An 18,561-nucleotide genomic window follows, 5' to 3' on the forward strand; every position below is an offset into this window, starting at 1 on the left:
GCTGTGTTTCTCTCAGTGCTTTTCTATCTGTAAAGGAAGGAAGCACCCTTCAGCTTTACAGATATGAGAAGTGAAGGAAATTGAATGTTAGAGTTGGAATGGCACCAACAGGAAAGCTTTTGTTTTAGTTGCTGTTGTTTTAGAAAACAAAAACATCAACAATACTCTGATTCTCTTTAGATAAACTGATAAGTTTTACCAAAGTAATCAGGCAATCTTAAAGAAAGTGCCCTTACATGTTTAAACTGCAGGAAATATTCATGTGACTGTCCACAGACACAGCAATGTTAAAGGCCCACTGAAGTGCCTTGAAACGCGCAGCATTATTCAAAGTGTTGACGTAATTTCCACTGAAACAGGAAGACAAGGCTATCGATCAGCTCCTCCCCTTTTTTAAAATAGCCAATAGCGTGTTGTTTATATCACAGCTCGGCGAGAGCCATTGAACTCTGTAAAGCCACAATTTCCTCCTAATCTCCTCCATATCGCTTTAAAATATAGCATTTTGTGCAGAATTCAAATGGGTCTGATACGTTTTCTGTATCACAACTATGCAGTGTTTTCAGCCACATAATGTTTTTTTTTTTTTTTTTTTTTTTTTAAGGTTTCAAACATTTAAATACACATTAGCACCAGTAAAACAATACATTTAGAGTTTATAAAATACACACTGATGTCAGACACCAGTGGAAGCAGCAATAACAATTCATTCAAATATAATTTGCCTACATTTATTCATATCAGACACACATAATGGGCCTAAGTAAAGTTGAGTTTACTCTATTATTCTTCCAGTTCACCAGCCACTTACTTGCATATATTTCGGGAGAAACTGATGAATTCACGTGCTGTAAATCCAACTGACAGGACTCTGCGAACTTCGGGCAAACTAAGATGGCGGCGCCCATCTCGCATTATAGATCAAGATAAAGATAATTTATAAAGGTTTTTAAATGACAAAACTACACATATTTGAGAATCAGAATATCAGATAGTTGATGACATGGTGAGCAAGTTTGTGAATATTTTAAATAAAAAAGGAAAAACAAAAAAATAGCAATCCAACTGTCATACAGTGTTATTGTGGCTGCAGTGTGTTACGTGACACGCATGACGTGTCGCCATGGAAACAATAAGTGCAACGTTCTAAAATAACGATCGCATAAAAAAACTCACTCTGGGGGAACAGTTAAGGGGCTCACACACTTGACGCGAAGCTCGGCGCCGCGAAGCTCAGCGCCGCATAGTGGCGCGTCACGTCTATAAAATTCAAACGCATTGTTTTCTATGAGTGTACGCACACCGGCGGCGACATTCGGCGCCTGTCTGCGGCGCCCAGCTACGACTCAGAAAACAATAGAAAACAATGCGTTCGAATTTTAAAGACGTTTCGCGGCACTGAGCTTCGCGTCTGGTGTGCAAGCCCCTTTAGAATACTTTTAACTCACGCTTGAAAGAGTTAAAGAGCATTGACCTGTACCAACTGACTGCTGCAGATTCATTTCGGCGTTGATATTATGATTATGGCGTGAACACAGTATAAGCTTGTTGTTTTGGTTCAGGAGAAACTGTAAAAGCTGGCTGCTGTTTTGGTTGCGATGCTTGTGACTGGTGTCTGTCTCAACTCTGCATAGCATGAAACACTCTGATGACGTGTGATGTCTCTGTGAACAGGGTGTGCGAAGGTATGTAAAAACATACGTTGACAGGCAGGTAGGACATCCTCAGACCAAGGGATATGATTGGACGAACATTTTATGGTCACTGTGAACCTTTGGTCACTGTTGCTATGATTACGCTATGAATCTGAGATTCACCAGTTATAATTAATAAGAAATGTTACATAAAGTATATGACGTAGATTCGTTTATACTCTAACTGTTAGTTTTACTGGACAGCTGGTATCAGTCTTCCTTCTTTCCACTGCTGTATCCTGTCAAATAGAAAGGCCAGCATGACACATGGCACATACTGTTTCTCTCTCTCTCATTCTAACATACATTACACATTACATCTGTCTTCCACACTGTTTAAGTTAAAGAAAGACTTGCTTCTCTCTGCTGAAATACTGTACACATGTAAGGAAGCCAAACCGACAGAATCCACCCAAACTGTTTGTACCTCAGGGATTTAGGGGCTTAATTTCACAATCTTTTTGATTATTTAACACTCCCCTGTTCTTGCTATCTTCACTTATTAAGATAAAATACTGCCTCAAAAATGCCCTCTAAATGCTCCCTCCTAAAACACCCTCCCTGCACATTTTAATTTCATGCGTACATCCCATTCCTCCGACACCTTTATCTTTTAAAGATCTGCTTGATTTTAGAATAACATTCAGAAGATGCGTATATATATATATATATATATATATATATATATATATATATATAATGTCTGTTCCAGATGTTCAAACTGCTTTTTGGTCATGAAGCATCATTTACACACCAGTTTGACCCATTCAGGCTGATTTGCGGAATGCAAATAAAATAAAATAAATAAAATAAAATAAAATAAAATAAAATAAAATAAAATAAAATAAAATAAAATAAAATAAAATAAAATAAAATAAAATAAAGATATTCTTGTCTTTTTGCCAGTACATTAGATATATGTACTGGAAAAAAGACAAGAAAATTTTTATTTCATTTTTATAAAATAAAATCTTTATTTCACTTTCTTAAATCAATATACATTAATTTGAGATTATTTTAGATATTACTTTAAGATTTTAAGTCTTGTTTTCTGAAAAATGAAACAAAATTGAGTATAAGCTTAACCCTGCTCTGTCTGTCCTGGTGTTGTTGTGTCATTTTTGACTGAAAAAATTTAACTTTGTTGTTGTTGTTGTTGTTTTTTTGTTTTGTTTTGTTTTTTACTTCATTGGAATGGTAAAAAATTTGGTAAAGGTTTTTTGATGGTTTTGTGTGAAAAAAGCAACACTTGAATTGTTCATGGTCAAAAATGACCGCATTGGAAATGAATGGGAGACAAATTTCATCTAGTGGAAACGTTTGGCATTACGCCCAAACAAAATCTTACTGAAAGCTCATTTATTGAGATATCAACCTCAAAATTGGAGCACAACTTTTTTAGATTTATGGCTTTATTTTTCTTACAGATTTAGAGTAAATCACATTTTGGAAAATATATATTTCATCTAAAATTTCATTTTTTTATAATAATAAATTTAAACTTCTATAACTTTTTTTTTTGTTTCATTTTTTTTTTCCTACTTCAGCAATAATGTGCGAAGTGTCTTCTTTAAAAAGAGACCAAACTTAAGTCTGTGCTCCAAAGCATTCAAGATTTACGATTCATTTCAGGTCTATGCCCAAAAACTGGATAATTGGTAATAATTGGACAATTGGATCATAACTATTCCATAAATATAGTTTAGTACCATAAAATCTCCCAGAAATACAAAATATTAAATAACAAACATTATCAAACTAAAATATAGTAAATTAATTAAAAAAGTAAAAGTAAAAAAAAAGAAAAACAAAATGAATCTACCAATGGTCAGAAAAATAAACTTGTTTTACATTGAGTTAGGTTTATTTTTCTTAACCCTTTGGCAGATATTTTTTGTTGTTTTAAGCTTAAACATACTTAATTTTGATACATTTTTTCAGAACACAAGACACACAAGGAAAGTTCACATATTTTTGGGACATCTATGAGAACACACAATGCGCTCAAGTGAGCCAAGAGAACAAAAACAAATGTTAGAAATGGAAACTGGCATACAAATATCAAAATAAGCAATTCAAATCAATTCATTTCAATTGATTAATCATTTGTTTCCATGCATTCATGAAAAATAAATCAGTCCAATGTTTGTTTATTTTTCTGCCACAAAAAGCCTAGAAATCATAGCTCATTCAGAAATACATGTTTAATATACAATCTGTCAAAGCCTGAAACCAATTATCAAAGTGGTTCCTTCCAAAATATTAGCAAGTTAATTCTAAAAGCCAAAGAAACTACATTAAGGTTTACGAAACAGCCTCCTTTCCTTTCAGGATGTCACATATCTCACTTTTTGTACTGTACTCAGACATCCCAAGTCTCCCGGAAGTTCCGGGAGTCTCCCGCATATTGATAGTAGGGGTGGGAATCAGAGGGTACCTCACGATACGATACGATCACGATAAATGGCTCACGATAACGATAATATCGCGAGTCAGCGATTCTGCGATAATCGATATATCGCTAGACAATCCTATAATGATACATCGCGATATTGGTCTTAATATGAAAACAAAATGCACGTGAAAAGGTTAAGTGCAGGTTAACGGATAAATCCGATCTTATATGTACATTTAATAGAGTTCACGTCACCGAAAGCAAGAAATATGAGGTGCATTTTATTGACCATCAGTTAATTTCAAAATCAAAGACTGCAATAGGAGAGAGCGGCAACAGCACTGGTATAAGGTCTCATTACTTTTAATGAAGATAATTGTGTGTTATGCGTCTGCGACTTACTTTCACTTTCATATGCGGCCGTTTGCGCGTCAGCTTGCTGAAGAGATCTGCGGCGATGTGTGATGCAGTAGCGTTGTCATATCTGACTCTCACATGTTTCAGTTTTAGTATTTTTGGGAGAAGTAAAATTTACATATGTAGTTTCAACAACCAAATGCATTTAGACTGAGCATAGACAGTTTTGACTGGAATGCGTTCCAGACCATCTCCTGAAGTGGTTTGAGCGATCGGATTTAAATCCGTCTCAAATGCGTATTTAGGCATTTAGACCTGGTCTTTTCACGATCGGATAGCTATCCGATCAGAGAAAATGCATGAAGTCACCAGGTGCAAACAGACCCTTTGATGTTCTTCAAGCGCTTAGATATACACGGGAGCTAGGGCTGGGCGATTATATCGCATGCGATTCTCACGCGCATTTCGTCAGTAAAGCCGGTTCCCTGATTACCGCTAAATCGCCATCACCTGCTTTCAAATGGAGCGCCTTTTAATAGACAAAGCCGTAGTTCACGGAGAAGCCACGCAAAATCGCGTTCAGTATCGAAGATGAATCGACTTCGATAATGAACCCGATTTTGCGTGGCTTATCAGTGATCTACGGCTCTGTCTATTAAAAGGCGCTCCATTTTAAAGCAGGTGATGGCGATTTAGAGGTAATCAGGGAACCGGCTTTACTGACGAAATGCGCGTGACAATCGCATGCGATATATCGCCCAGCCCTAACGGGAGCGTTCGAAAGCAGGCGTCTATCAGAGGATCCCTATTATATGCTTTCAAATGCTCCCGTGTATATCTAAGCCCTCGGTGAAGAACGTCAAAGATGTCTACGACTGTCACATCAATGGTATAAAAGTGCGTCAAGACTTTGAACTTAAACGTGGCTGGGGCATCTATTTTACTCACACTGCTGTCCGCCATCCTGTTAATAACCTCTTTTTCTTAGGCTAGTTAACTTAAGTTCACGTTTCCCTCATTCATGTGTCGAGCGCCGCCTTGAAGTAGGACGCTTTGAGCAAAGAAATTTATATATAGTGCTTTATTTTTTTAAAAATTAAAATATCGATATTTGGCGCAGCGATACGATTCTCGTATCGCACAGAGAAGGATGACGATATATCGCCATATCGATATTCTGTCCCACCCCTAATTGATAGCGGCTCCCTGATGCCCGCAAATTAGTTAAAATCTCCCGGAATCTAGAGCGAGCGAGCAAGAGCGCGCATAGAGACTGTGTTTCAAACATAGACTGTAAAAAAATATGGACGTAGCGTCCGTGACGTCACCCATAGAGTTCTGAACAGCAGTTTTGACGCCTAAATGAGGCCGCGGCCATCTTAGCTGCGGGTCACCGCACGTCACTCCCGGATAACAGAAAATGGGCAAAGAGGCGGGGAGGTGGTTTGAGCTGATATGACTGGTTGCTGAAACCACGCCTGCCTAGCTCGACGTGACCATGTTAGCAGCAAAGGAGCTATATCTAAGATACGATCTAAAATATTAATGAAGATAAGTTTTATCATCAGAACGTTCTAAAGGTTTACTGTCAATCTACGGTGTGTTTTTTAAGATATAGATGCTCCAACAGCAGTAGTGTTGGTTGTGCAAATAACAACATGGAAAATCAAATGGGACTTCATACCTTTATAATGAAATAGAGATCGCGAGATGAATCCAATCTGTGGCACTTGGGTAAAATATGAATGTCCATTGCAAAACAAAAAAACATGTCACATTTCTTCTGAATGATCTGCTCTCTGTCATCGTTCTTCAAGAAAGGATGCAATCTGAGCAGCGATCGTATCTAACAAACAAATGAGCCTGTGTCCAAAGTATATTTTTTTCAAAATAGTGCAGCAGTTTTAGTTATAATATCCAAGCAGTGCTGTCGGATTTTGATATCCTCCCGCCATTGTCATTGCAGTAAATCTCACAACCAAAACTTTCAGCCAATGCCACGATCCAACAACGTGTGTTCTGTGTCTCTTCCCCATGCATGCACATCTACACAGACACACATCAGTCTCGAATATTATGCAGCAAGCCATATTTTATAATTGTATAAAATAATCGAGCACAAATACGGCTGAGATGCCAAATTCAGCGGCAGCTGAGGTAACATGACGGCTCACAGACAGCAGCGCAATATACCTGTCACTCAACTGACCACGCCCTTAATTATGCAGAACTTTAAGGCTTAATATAATTTAAACGGATAAGTTATAAAAAAATTCACCCCCCTCAGAGTTGTCATGAAGGGCAAAAATAGCAGTATAGACCAAAACCACAATTTGAACCAACTTGTAAATATGTTTTTTTCTGCTATAAACTTGGCCAATTTAACATGGGACTCTATGAGATTCTGCTCTCTTTTGGAGCCTGTCCCTAGCGGCCAGTCGATGAATCGCAGTTTAAGTTACTTCCGTATTGGCTTCACGAGAGAAAGGGGGAGGTTGCCGCTTGGTTTCAAACATAGCGCGCAGGGCAGAGAGGGATAGGGAGCGAGAGAGAGACCTTGCGTGTGTGTGCGAAGGTCTGTATGACAGAGATGTATGACAGAGAGCATCCCGAATGTCCTTTTTCGGCAAATCAACCAATCAATTATCAGTGAGGTGAGTTGACAAGTTTCATTTCATGTGCATATTATTCAGGCAAGTTGCCAAGGCTACATGAAAACAGCAAACTCCTTAGACCTGTTTAAAGTTGCAATGGGAAATAAATAAAAGCAGTTTACATAAATAGTATAAGCAGCTTATATAAATAGTAAAAGTAATCTACATATTTAAACATAATTAACGAATAATTGCATATGCCTATAGTTTATAGCTCCTTCCTCTTTTTTTTTTTTTTTTTTTTTTTTTTTTGGGGGGGGGGGGGGGGGTACCTCCCTGAAATGACTTTTTGCAGGTTGGGATGTCTGTGTACTTTAAACCAGCATAAAAGTAAAGGTGAGGACAAGTTGTGTCTCTGTGTTTTCACACCTGATTCATTTTTCACGCTTTCATGGGTTGTTTGCTCTGAGAGCAATGCAGAGACGCCCTAGACAAAACCAGAATAGAGACGTTTATACATCACAGGCCAGCAAACACAAAATCTCAAGATAATGTCTTTGAACGCACAGACATTTTTAAGCACTCACATTTTCCACATCTATAAAAACATTACTTTTTAAGACTTTTATCAGCACTCTTGTCTGCTTTCGCTATTTTTCTGCTCATGTCATGTTTGGGTTTGTTGGGATGCAAGACTGACCCAAGAAGGAAAAACAAAATTCCCATTTCAAAGCGGTTCCCCTGCTGTGCTGATCCAGGCTGCAGATTAGCAAGCTGTGGTCTGAACTGGGCGATAGTCATCGCAGGATCTCTGAGTGCTAAAACATACATTAGAATGATAAAACAACATATACACATGTGCAGAGATCATGCTACTCATGCATGTCGATGGGTGGGATTTGACCTCAGTCATGCATTGGGGAAAGAGGAATGTCTGATCCCTAACAGATCTGACTGTGGCCTTCAGAGATCTGGGGGTTATTTCTAACAGGATGGAGCAGAAAAGGGAAGATTGGAGAGAGTCTTTTATAATGAATACAAAACTATCAGAGATCTGGGGGTTATTTCTAACAGGATGGAGCAGAAAAGGGAAGATTGGAGAGAGTCTTTTATAATGAATACAAAACTATAGACTCTAGAAACTAACGTCGGTTAGACTTTATTTCGATAGTCCACTTTATACATTCTGTTGACTATAAGTAACTTTGCAACTACATGTCAACTAACTCACATTGGAGTATTAGTAGACTGTAGTAGACTGTTTGATTAGGGCTGTGTTAAGGTTAGTAGAATAAGTTGACATGTACTTGCCAAGATACTTGTAGTCTGTTGGGGGAGCATCAAAATAAAGTGTTAGCAGACAGTTCATTAATACTCTAATGACTGGTAGTTGACATTGCAAAGTTATTTATAGTTAGTAGAATGTCTAAAGTAGACCATCAAAATAAAGTGTTACCTTAACTTCTAGTGGGATGTACTCAACCTTTCAAACGTTTGGTGTTGGCAAGATTATATACATTTTTTAGAAACTCAAGTTTCTTATGCTCAAGGCTTTAAAAACTTTTCAAAATACCATTACTACTAATAACTGTTTTCATATTTTTGTGGAAACCAGAAGACCAGCATTTATTGATACCTTTGATTTATTTAATGTGTCATTACTGAATAAAAGTATCAATTACTTTAAAACATCTTACTGACTCCAATGCAATATGCAATAAATTAAATAAAAATGTTAGATTTCAAAATCAAATTTATAGTCAAGTATATAGAATCTATGTAAACTAAAAATATATATGAACTAAAAAAAAAAATACTCTAGAATGGGTAACAGTAATTAACAGGGCTGCATAAATTAATGTATTATTAAATGTTGGTTTGTTGTTAGATTTATTAAAGGAACATATTTATTTAATAGTTTATATTTGGTGTCAGAGTTTTTCTGCAAAAATTGAGAAATTGGACCTTGCTTCAAAACAATCAAACAAATGAATGAACAAAAGGGCAAACGAACAAATAAACAAACAAACATAAATAAATAAATTCATTTATTCATTCCAGAATATGTTACTGTGACGGGTGGTTGTATAAGTAAGTGCAACAAAGAACTGAAACAAAGAACTGAAAACAGGGAGTATATATACGCAGACTAAATGAGTTAATTAAATGAACGACGGGTGAACATAATCATAATCAAACACACTAGGAATCTAGTGCCTAGTCCACATGTACACGGGTATTTTTGTCCTTCATCTTAAAAAAAAAATCTCATCCACATTAAAACGCAAAAACATGCTATGAAGCGCTGTCAGGAGCATGCCAAACCAACAGGGGGCGATATTACCCTAACCGTAAAGCCATGTTGGCCAATCAGATGCCTGGAAAAAAGGTTATTACCAGTTCCAATTCCAACGTCAAAAGCCAAAATCTCCGGTTTCACCGTCTACACGACAACACTGTAACCGGAGTTTGTAAAAATCTTCACCCTGGCAAGAGTTTGAGTGACTGGAAAAGGGGTTTGCGTGTAGATGAACATAGAAAATGCTGCGGTTTGGAAAATACCCTTATTTGTGTGGACAGGGCCTAGGTCAAATGACAGGGCAAACAGGCAGACAGTAACAGAACCAAAACACAATGAAACTAAGCCAAAACACAACATAACAGAATGTAATCATTACAGTTTCTTCTTGGTTATCACAATTATGAAGAATTGTACTTTTTTTCTAATAGAAGGAATTCATGCAATAACAGTGTTGTACATTAAATATGAGATAGCATATTGTATTTAAAATGTGTTAATAATAAAATGTTTGTAGTACAATTAATTGAATATCAATTTAACAGATTATGATAACATTGCTTTATTATTATGAATTGGTGGATACAGTCAAAGCAAGAACATGGCCTATTTTTCATACTAACATATTTAATAATGTTGACAACAAAAACATGGCATTTGTGCCTCACAAAAATGCTTTAAAACAGTCCTGAAATGTCAAACTGTGACTTATTGCTGGAAAGTGCCTACTTGTTTTAATGGACTGACCGACTATTAAGAAGTAGGTCAGCACTATATTAAACTGAAACAGGCGTGATGATATGTGTGTGTGTGTGTGTGTGTGTTGGTTATTCTACTTACAAGACATCCAGTTCCCTTGTAGAAAGGGATATTTTTTGTCAGCTTGTCTGCGAATTGCTGGAAGAATGCCTCTCATTGGCACTGAGATTGCATTAGGGATGTCAGAGCTAACATTATAGCCAGAGCTCGGTCTGTTCACATACGGAAATTACACTCCAGGGATGGTGGGCTTTTGTAGAAATGGCCAGAGTGGGTCACGCCAGAGGTGATATTTGAGACCGAAAGCGATGATTCTCATGGTCCTAAGGACCCACATGCTGATTCAGTTAGGCCTGTTGGAGGGCTCACGGGTGGGGGCAGTCCGGTCTCAGGGCTGACCCCGGCAGCTGGTGGAAGTCCTCGCCAGGCCTGCTTCTCCAGATGTGCAGACATTTGGCTGCCTGCCTCACACGTGAGTGAGAGAATGGCTGCAGTGATAGAGGGTGCGTGGATGGAAGAAATGGGTTCCCAGGGTCCAGTATCATGCTTAGACCAGCTGTCCATCTAGTGATATAGAGAGAGGCCTTTATTTGGGTCTTAACAGTAGAACAGGTCTGTTAAAATGTTGGCCTGATGCCTCTGTTTGAATGTACAGGCCTCTCTCCATGATATCTGTCATCTTTCAGTATAGACCAAACAATTTGTATGCGTGCCAACTACCTGTTTTATCGCCTTGGTAAGAAAGAGAGAAAGTTCTTGTGCATGTTTTTTGTCATAATAATTCTCAGTGTTTACAACAGTTAGCTTGCAAATAAATGTCTTGGCTTGAGTTATTATACACAATTTTCACCTTACAGTACATAAGTAGTTAAAGGTGTAATATGTAATATTTTTGCAGTAAAATATCCAAAAACCACTAGGCCAGTGTTATATATTTTGTTCACTTGAGCACTTACAATATCTCAAATGTTTCCAACTATTTGTAAATCATGAGAAAATTACAATTTTAACCAAAGTTCTGAGTCGCCTGTCAATTGCGTCATACCCGCGTTACCCTCGGTCTGCCTCAGTTTCCGGATTTATTTTGTAGAAACCATGGAAACACCAAAGACGCTTTAATATTTACATGTTTTATTAGACAAGGGAACAACTATTTTGATATATTTGTTGACAGAAAGCAAATTATTGTTATATAGCTCAACACATTTAGACTTATTGTTTAAATCTAATTTTCTTGATTTTTTGCGAGTACCATGCTTTACCATGCCTCAGAGAAATACACAATGTTGTGAAGTAGCTAACATAGCATAATCAGATGCAGCTTTATTTTTAGTAATTTTCAGAATTTTCTGCATCATACAATACATTTTAAAAATATAAGTGATGATTGTGCATTAGTGATGAACACCTGCTGTTAACAAGCAGAATCACTGAAGAAAAGAGAAACACAAGAACTACAACTGACTTCAGCCACAGCCTTATTAATTGATTAATTATCTCATTAACTTTAACTCTGCTTCAGTGTTATTTTAACACTATTTAGAGAGGGACCATATGTACTCTGAGCAGAGTTGATTTAACTCTGGGGATTTTACTGTGTAATGTTATAACATCATTTTCAACACACTCAAATGTATCTAATATGATAAACAGAGCTGCGCTACCTCATACTCATGACCAGAAAAGCAGAAGCGACGGCAGCGACTGTGGCATAATAAAAGTCCCGCTGCTCGCGGCGTGTTGCGCAATCGCTCCAGCGGCCTCGTTCAGCTCCCACAACACTCGGTCCTGCTCTGCCACATACTACAGTAATGTTAATAATCACATCCATGAACATGTTTTCTTCCCGAGTCCTATCCCTATTTTTTTGCACCATCCGTTGTGGTGGAGACCACATGTCCCAAGATTCCGCTCTAAAACTTGGCATCATCAAGCTACGCCTTTGTTTTGAATAGGCCTCTAGTGGACAGAATTCTTACATACTGCATCTTTAAGTCATATTCAATCTTTGTAGTGCAAAGTGCAAGCTCTGTTGTGCCTTTCTATCATAAAAACTTTGGTACAATAATAACATAATCTTACCATTTCTGAAGTATGCAGTATATTGTACACAGTATTAAAGGGTTAGTTCACCCAAAATGAAAATTCTGTCATCAATTACTCACTCTCATATCGTTCCAAACCCATAATACTTTCGTTCAATTTTGAAACAAACATGAAGATATTTTTTGATGAAATCTGAGAGCTGTCTTTCCCTCCATTTAACGTACAGTATATTCACCCAAAATTCTGACAGCTCAAAATGTTCATAAAGATGTTGTAAAATAAATCCATATTTTTATTCCAAGTTTTCTGAAGAGACATTATCACAGAGACTTTAGAAAAACTTTATGGGAACTTGGTCAAAATTGGTAAAAATTCACAGGTACCATAGTTAAACTTTCTGGGAACTCCCTCTTCTGCCCTGCATGGAATACCGGGATGATCTACTACATTTGCTGAAATGTGAAGTATATAGAATATACTAAAACATCATAATGTATACAACAATGTGCTTGACTTGACTTTTCCTTCGCATGTAACAAATGAAATGGATGTAATATCTCTTTTCCTGAGTCATTATTTGATGTTGAGACACAATGCAAATATAATACTATTCTGCAACACCTTTCAAGATTTATTATTTAAGTGAAATTTGAAGCTGTAGCCCTTTCTTTAGCTTATATAAGACTTTATTTGTTTATTTTATGTAGGCCAAAGTTTAACGGCACAATTAAATGTACAATAACAAGAACAAATTCAACTGAATCTGTGAATGTTTTATTCATCTACATGAATAAATTGTCCAAACTAATGCTTCCTTTGTGTCAAGTAAGACATGTTCCTGGATCAACATCTTTTGTTGATCCTGGAATAACACTATTATCCAAAAACATAGTCTTAACCCTATCCCTACACTGTAAAAAAAAATCCTGTTGTTTCTACGGAAAAATACCGGCAGCTGTGGTTACCAGAACAATACTGTAAAAATGACATCAAACCGTAAATATACTTACGGAGTTACATGTGAATTTTACATTTTAAATATGTATATTTAACATTGGATTTCAGTATACTGTAAAAAAAAATCCCAGTAAAATTTACGGTAAAATAACATATTTCATTAACTGATATAATGTTAATTTACCAGCCTAATGAAGTACTAATATCTGTTTTGTATCTTTATAATACACTGACAGTCACCAAACACAGTGGTGATAGGAGTCACATGATGAATCAAAGTTCATCACAAGCAGCTTTTCCACAAGCTGAGGAGGACAATACTAATATATAGAAGGAGCGCACTGTGTCATTCACACACACACTAAACACCATCATGGTAACATGCATGAAATTTTAAAAATGCAATAAACATTAATTTAACAACATTAGATGTAACATAAAACCCTAATGTACATAACTGATTAGAAAAAAATGAGAAAAACTAAGAAGAAACAGAGTTATTTCAACGAAAATATATCAAATGTGAAGTGTCACGCAGGGAATTGTGGGAATGTCAATTTACGGTTTTTCACTGTAAATTTTACAATGAATTGTTATTTTTCACTTTCAAAAACTGTGAATTTAACGGTATTTTACCGTAAAATTACATTAAATGTACCGTTAGATCTATTACAGTTATTCACCGTATATAGTACGGAAACTTTCTGTAAACCAATTAACAGTTTTTGTTAATGATAGGTGAATAACACTGATGTAGAAGCGCCTAACCCTTCTTGTAAATCTAAACGTGGCATAAACCTATCCCTCAAATCTGATTGGTTTACTGGAATGGTTTTCAAGGATCAACAAGGATATTCTTCTTCACATTCTTCACACAATATCACATTCACCTTTTTTTTAAATTGTGTATTTGGTGTAGACTGTATCTGTCTATTTTCTTTTCTTTCTTTTTTTTTATAAGTATCATATGTATATATGATATGAAATGATGTGCATGTATGCAAGCTACTGTATCATTATTTGTCATGTTATTTTTAAACCATTGGTACATTCTGGTAACCCTGACATACTGGTCCAGTGCTTGTTTCACCCCTGATTCAGTCCCTTCACAGGCATCTCCTTTAAGAACCTGTTGCCAATGCCAATTTCATGTGTTTACTGCCGCCTTGTGGTTCAGTATGGAACTTGACTTTTTTTTTTTTTTCTTGCAGGGAGGTTGCTCGGGGTCTTCATGTGGTGGATGTGACTGCAGTGGTGTTAAAGGGGCGAAGGTGAGTATGTTTTCCTCTGCTTCCTGCACATCTCGCTGGTTTTACATATTGTTTTTTTTGTCAGACACCTTAACTTGCATTCTTAAAACCTAGGAGAAAAGGTTGAATTAGAATGGGACTTGAGGAGGGAGTGTGAGGGGAAAGATAAGAGTAGGGATCAAGTGTTATACTAGTTATAAAAGAGTATAGTTTCATAATATAATACAGCATGAACTGTGCACACACAGCACAAGAACACAGTGATCACTTGAGTGAGTGTGCCATTCATTATATTTTTGATGTAGCTCATAATGTCAGAGCACTAATCCTACTGAGAAGGATCTGTTGCGCCATCTAGTGGTGCGGTTCTGTTAACAGCATATACTCTGTCATATAAGGTCAGCAGTGGATGTAAATGAGAAATGAGATCTACATGAAATTGTACAAAGTAAAAAATTCTGCTCATAAAGAAATGGTGACACTCGTTTCCTTTAAATCATCACCTTTGGTTCTTCTTTATTAGGGTGAGGTTGGGCTCCCTGGTTTGATGGGCCTTGTCGGATTTCCTGGATTGCCAGGTCACGAGGGCCCCACAGGGCCAATGGGACCAAAGGTAAAGTAGGATACTGGATTTGAAGTCATTTTAAAAGACAATTTGCTATTCACATTTTCCCTTTTTTGAGTGTGTGTGTATCCTACATACCAGTACAGTAAGGTGGTTCTTAACTGGCTTTGCTTTAGGACTCTCTAAGAGCATCCGGTCAAGATTTCTAACTTGCCTAAATGTCTGTTTTTGGTTTTCTATCATTACCTTCAGGAAGAGTAACGGAAGATCCACATATCACATACACTCTAATTTACAGATTACAGCAATCCCTCTGGGAACATGAGATGTGTGGTGTCATGTCTCAGAATTCGCACCATTCACTGATATTTAAACATCTTGGCCATTATGTGTGAAACTGGATTAAAAAGTTCAGCACAGCTTCAGGTACATTAGCGAATGGTTCACAAAAATTGTCTTTGCTTTTATCCTGGCCAGGATCACCTGCAAAGATAATGCATGTCAGTGGCAAATAAAGGTGCAAAATATTTAGAAGCACACGTTAGTCCAGAAAAGCACAAAACCTTAGCCAAATGAGTTTTTGAGCTAAATTAAGCACTTTACATCAAGGCTCGATAACATTATTTAATGTATACTTAAGAAAAGAGTCCACTGAGTTACACTGTGAGAGTTACACTGTAAACCCTAACTCTCAAAATAATTGGTTTGAGTAGGACAAACTTAAATTGAACAAATTAGTTCAATTAAATTAACTGTTATGAGTATTTAGAACTATCTTTTTCTTTTGAGTTCACAGCACTGACATATTTCAAGTAAACTGAACAATTTCATTGTTTTAAAGGCAGGGTAGGTAAGAAATTTTGTTCCAAATTTGTTTAAACTTTCTATATATATACATGCATAATTAAAATGTAAGAACTCTGGTAAAAAGAGTATAAAAATCGAGTGACTCTAGACCGTTTAATCTGTATTAAACACAGCTCATTATTTCCATCCGGGACGAAACATAGGATTGGCTTAGGCGGCTGTCACTCTCTCGCAACCATGGCAACCACCCTTTTGCCACACATGACCTGCCCACTTGCGCGCGCACGTTTGATTTGGGGAATCCAAGAGGCACGGATCCTAGGAATACCAAAACAATGGCAGAGAAACAGCAAGCTAAATTCACAGTATCGGCCTATGCAGTTAGTGAAGGCAAACCAGGCAAAAAAAGGAAGACAGTAACAGTACAAGAAAAGGCAATGAACAAAAAGTCTTTGGATAAACAAAGAAATAAAACGCGAGTTAATATCGGCGTGGCTTTCCAGCGATGGCGAGAACTGAGGGAACTCAAGGGGCTGAAAAGTGACTCCTTGATGGCTTTATTTCTGCTGGACAGGTAAATCTTTCTTTTTGTATTTTGATCATACATATTTTTTTGTTTATTTTTTCATGAAGCATGTGTCATTAGCACACGTAGCTGCGTAATATAGCTAACATAACATTACTTAGCGAGCCGTAGTAGAGACGATAAATAATGATAGCTATAGTGTTGAATTGTGCATAATTTTACCCTCTGTCTAAGTCTTTTACCATGTTCACCTGCAAGTTTACCTGCACGTTTTTTCGCCTTTGTTTTGTTTTTATATTCTCTACCTATGTTTACTGATGTCTTTATCTTGTATCTGTGTGTGTCGTACACACTTTGTTGTATGTGTGTGTTATTATTTTGTGTCTGCAATGCAGTTGTGAGTTGATATTTGAGTGTATGTTACTCTGTTGATCTGTAGAACAACGTATATGTTATGAATCTTACACGAAATTCATCTTCATCACAGTGTAAATGATGGTAATGGAAAACGTGTATCATGCAACCTGTTTTTAGCTTTGCCTTATAGATAACTAGCTCGTTAGCGAATCAAAAAATATATATTTTAAACTTTACCAATATCAATATGCTAGCTTGATAGTGAGTACTAAAATACATCTTGTTTGTTTATCTTCATAATTTTAAAGTTATTTTTATTACATGTGATTCTGACATGATGTCACTACATGCACTGTGCTCCTTCCTCTCCGCTCGTCTCAGGTAAATAATGCGTCTTCCAGCTCAGTGGTCGGAGTCACACGTTCATGCGTTTTGGGGGCGTGGCTTTGGAAGGAGCCCAGAAGGGAGGGGGTGGAGTGAATGGAAATAATGAGCTGTCTTTAAAACAGTCGTGAGAGGTCTACAGACACTCGATTTTTATACTTTCTTTTTCAGAGTACTTACATTTTAATTATGTATTGATATATAAATAAAGTTTAAACAAATTTTGAAAAAAAGTTTTTTATACATTTTTTTGCCTACCCTGCCTTTAAGTTGTATGAACTCATTTTTTTTTAAACTGAAACTCATTTAAGTTTAACTGAAACTGGGCTGGGATTTCTATTCTATTCTATTCTATTCTATTCTATTCTATTCTATTCTATTCTATTCTATTCTATTCTATTTCCATGGCACTCGAAAGGGAGAGTAAATGCTTATATTGTTATAAGTGTTAATAAGTGTTATATTTTTTTGTGCAAGATTAATGGTAAGGGAGATTTCGTAGTGATTAATGTTTTGTTATGCTAATTTAAATGTGTGTTTTTGGTTTGAGAGCAGGTAAGTTCAGTAAGTGCTATACCATGCTGTTGTTAACATGTTAGAAAATTAGGAAGTTAGCATTTTCTGAATTTTCTTATTAGGGATTACAGTGAAGTAAATAACTCATTTGATTTGCAAGAACTCAAAATAATAAAAACTAAATATTTTATGTTAATTGTTATCAAAATGTATGAGTTAGCTAACTCAGTACTTAAAGTTAGGAGCAATTAACATGCATGAGTACTATAGGGATGGGCGATACCACTTTCAATACGATACCGATACTTTCAAGGCCAACATCACCGATATCGATACCAATAAGATACCTCCAATATGAACTTATAGATTTTAACATTTATTCAATTATTGAATTACTAAGAGTAAAATGGGTTATGATACCCGCTTAACATTATATTTGAAAGGCATTTTAACATTCAATATGCCTTAATTGCAGTTTATTAGATTATATTTTTGTTTACACATGGTTAAAATGTTTACTCGGTAAACCATGGAAATCTACAAATAAGCTTATGCCTAGCTGAACTATGGTCACTGTAGTAATGGTTCATTTTCATAAGATGCCAGTGACAGGATGTTGCACCCATAAAATTAAACATTTGTATTCTGACAGAACATCAATATGAACTTCTAACGTTCAGTTTAAATAAATGTAATTGCACAAACTATGTAGGCAACTATTTCATTTTGTTTATTGTGAAATAACTAATAATTTTTTCTCTCTTCTGTTAAGCATAGTTCTGGGTTGCATTTCCCAAAAGCATCAATGGTTTCTTACAATACTAAATGCAGCTCTGTTTGAATGTAGTGTCGGCAGTGAGTGAACGCTCTCTGTGATTGATTGGTTCTGACTTGCAGCATTTGCGTGTTTCGGATGAGCAGGAAAATACTTTTACTACAAATTATTCACTAACATAGGTTATTTGTCCAATTCAGTGCTTATTGTTGTATGCATTAAATTTATTGTTAAATAAACAAAATAACTGGTAAAAAAACACACCTTAGTATCGATATTT

At 36.3% G+C, this 18,561-nt stretch overlaps 1 protein-coding gene across 1 annotated transcript in view; it reads left to right on the forward strand.

Moving 5' to 3' along the window:
- Nucleotides 1-18,561, forward strand: part of col4a1 (collagen, type IV, alpha 1) — an 84,858-nt gene that overhangs the window by 31,446 nt on the left and 34,851 nt on the right. The window contains exons 2-3 of the mRNA XM_048193117.1: nt 14,313-14,372; nt 14,875-14,964. Of these exons, the coding sequence (XP_048049074.1) occupies nt 14,313-14,372; nt 14,875-14,964 (150 nt within the window). The remainder of the gene's footprint in view (nt 1-14,312; nt 14,373-14,874; nt 14,965-18,561) is intronic.

The sequence above is a fragment of the Megalobrama amblycephala genome, linkage group LG6 (assembly GCF_018812025.1).
Source record: "Megalobrama amblycephala isolate DHTTF-2021 linkage group LG6, ASM1881202v1, whole genome shotgun sequence".
NCBI classification, from domain to species: Eukaryota; Metazoa; Chordata; class Actinopteri; order Cypriniformes; family Xenocyprididae; genus Megalobrama; species Megalobrama amblycephala.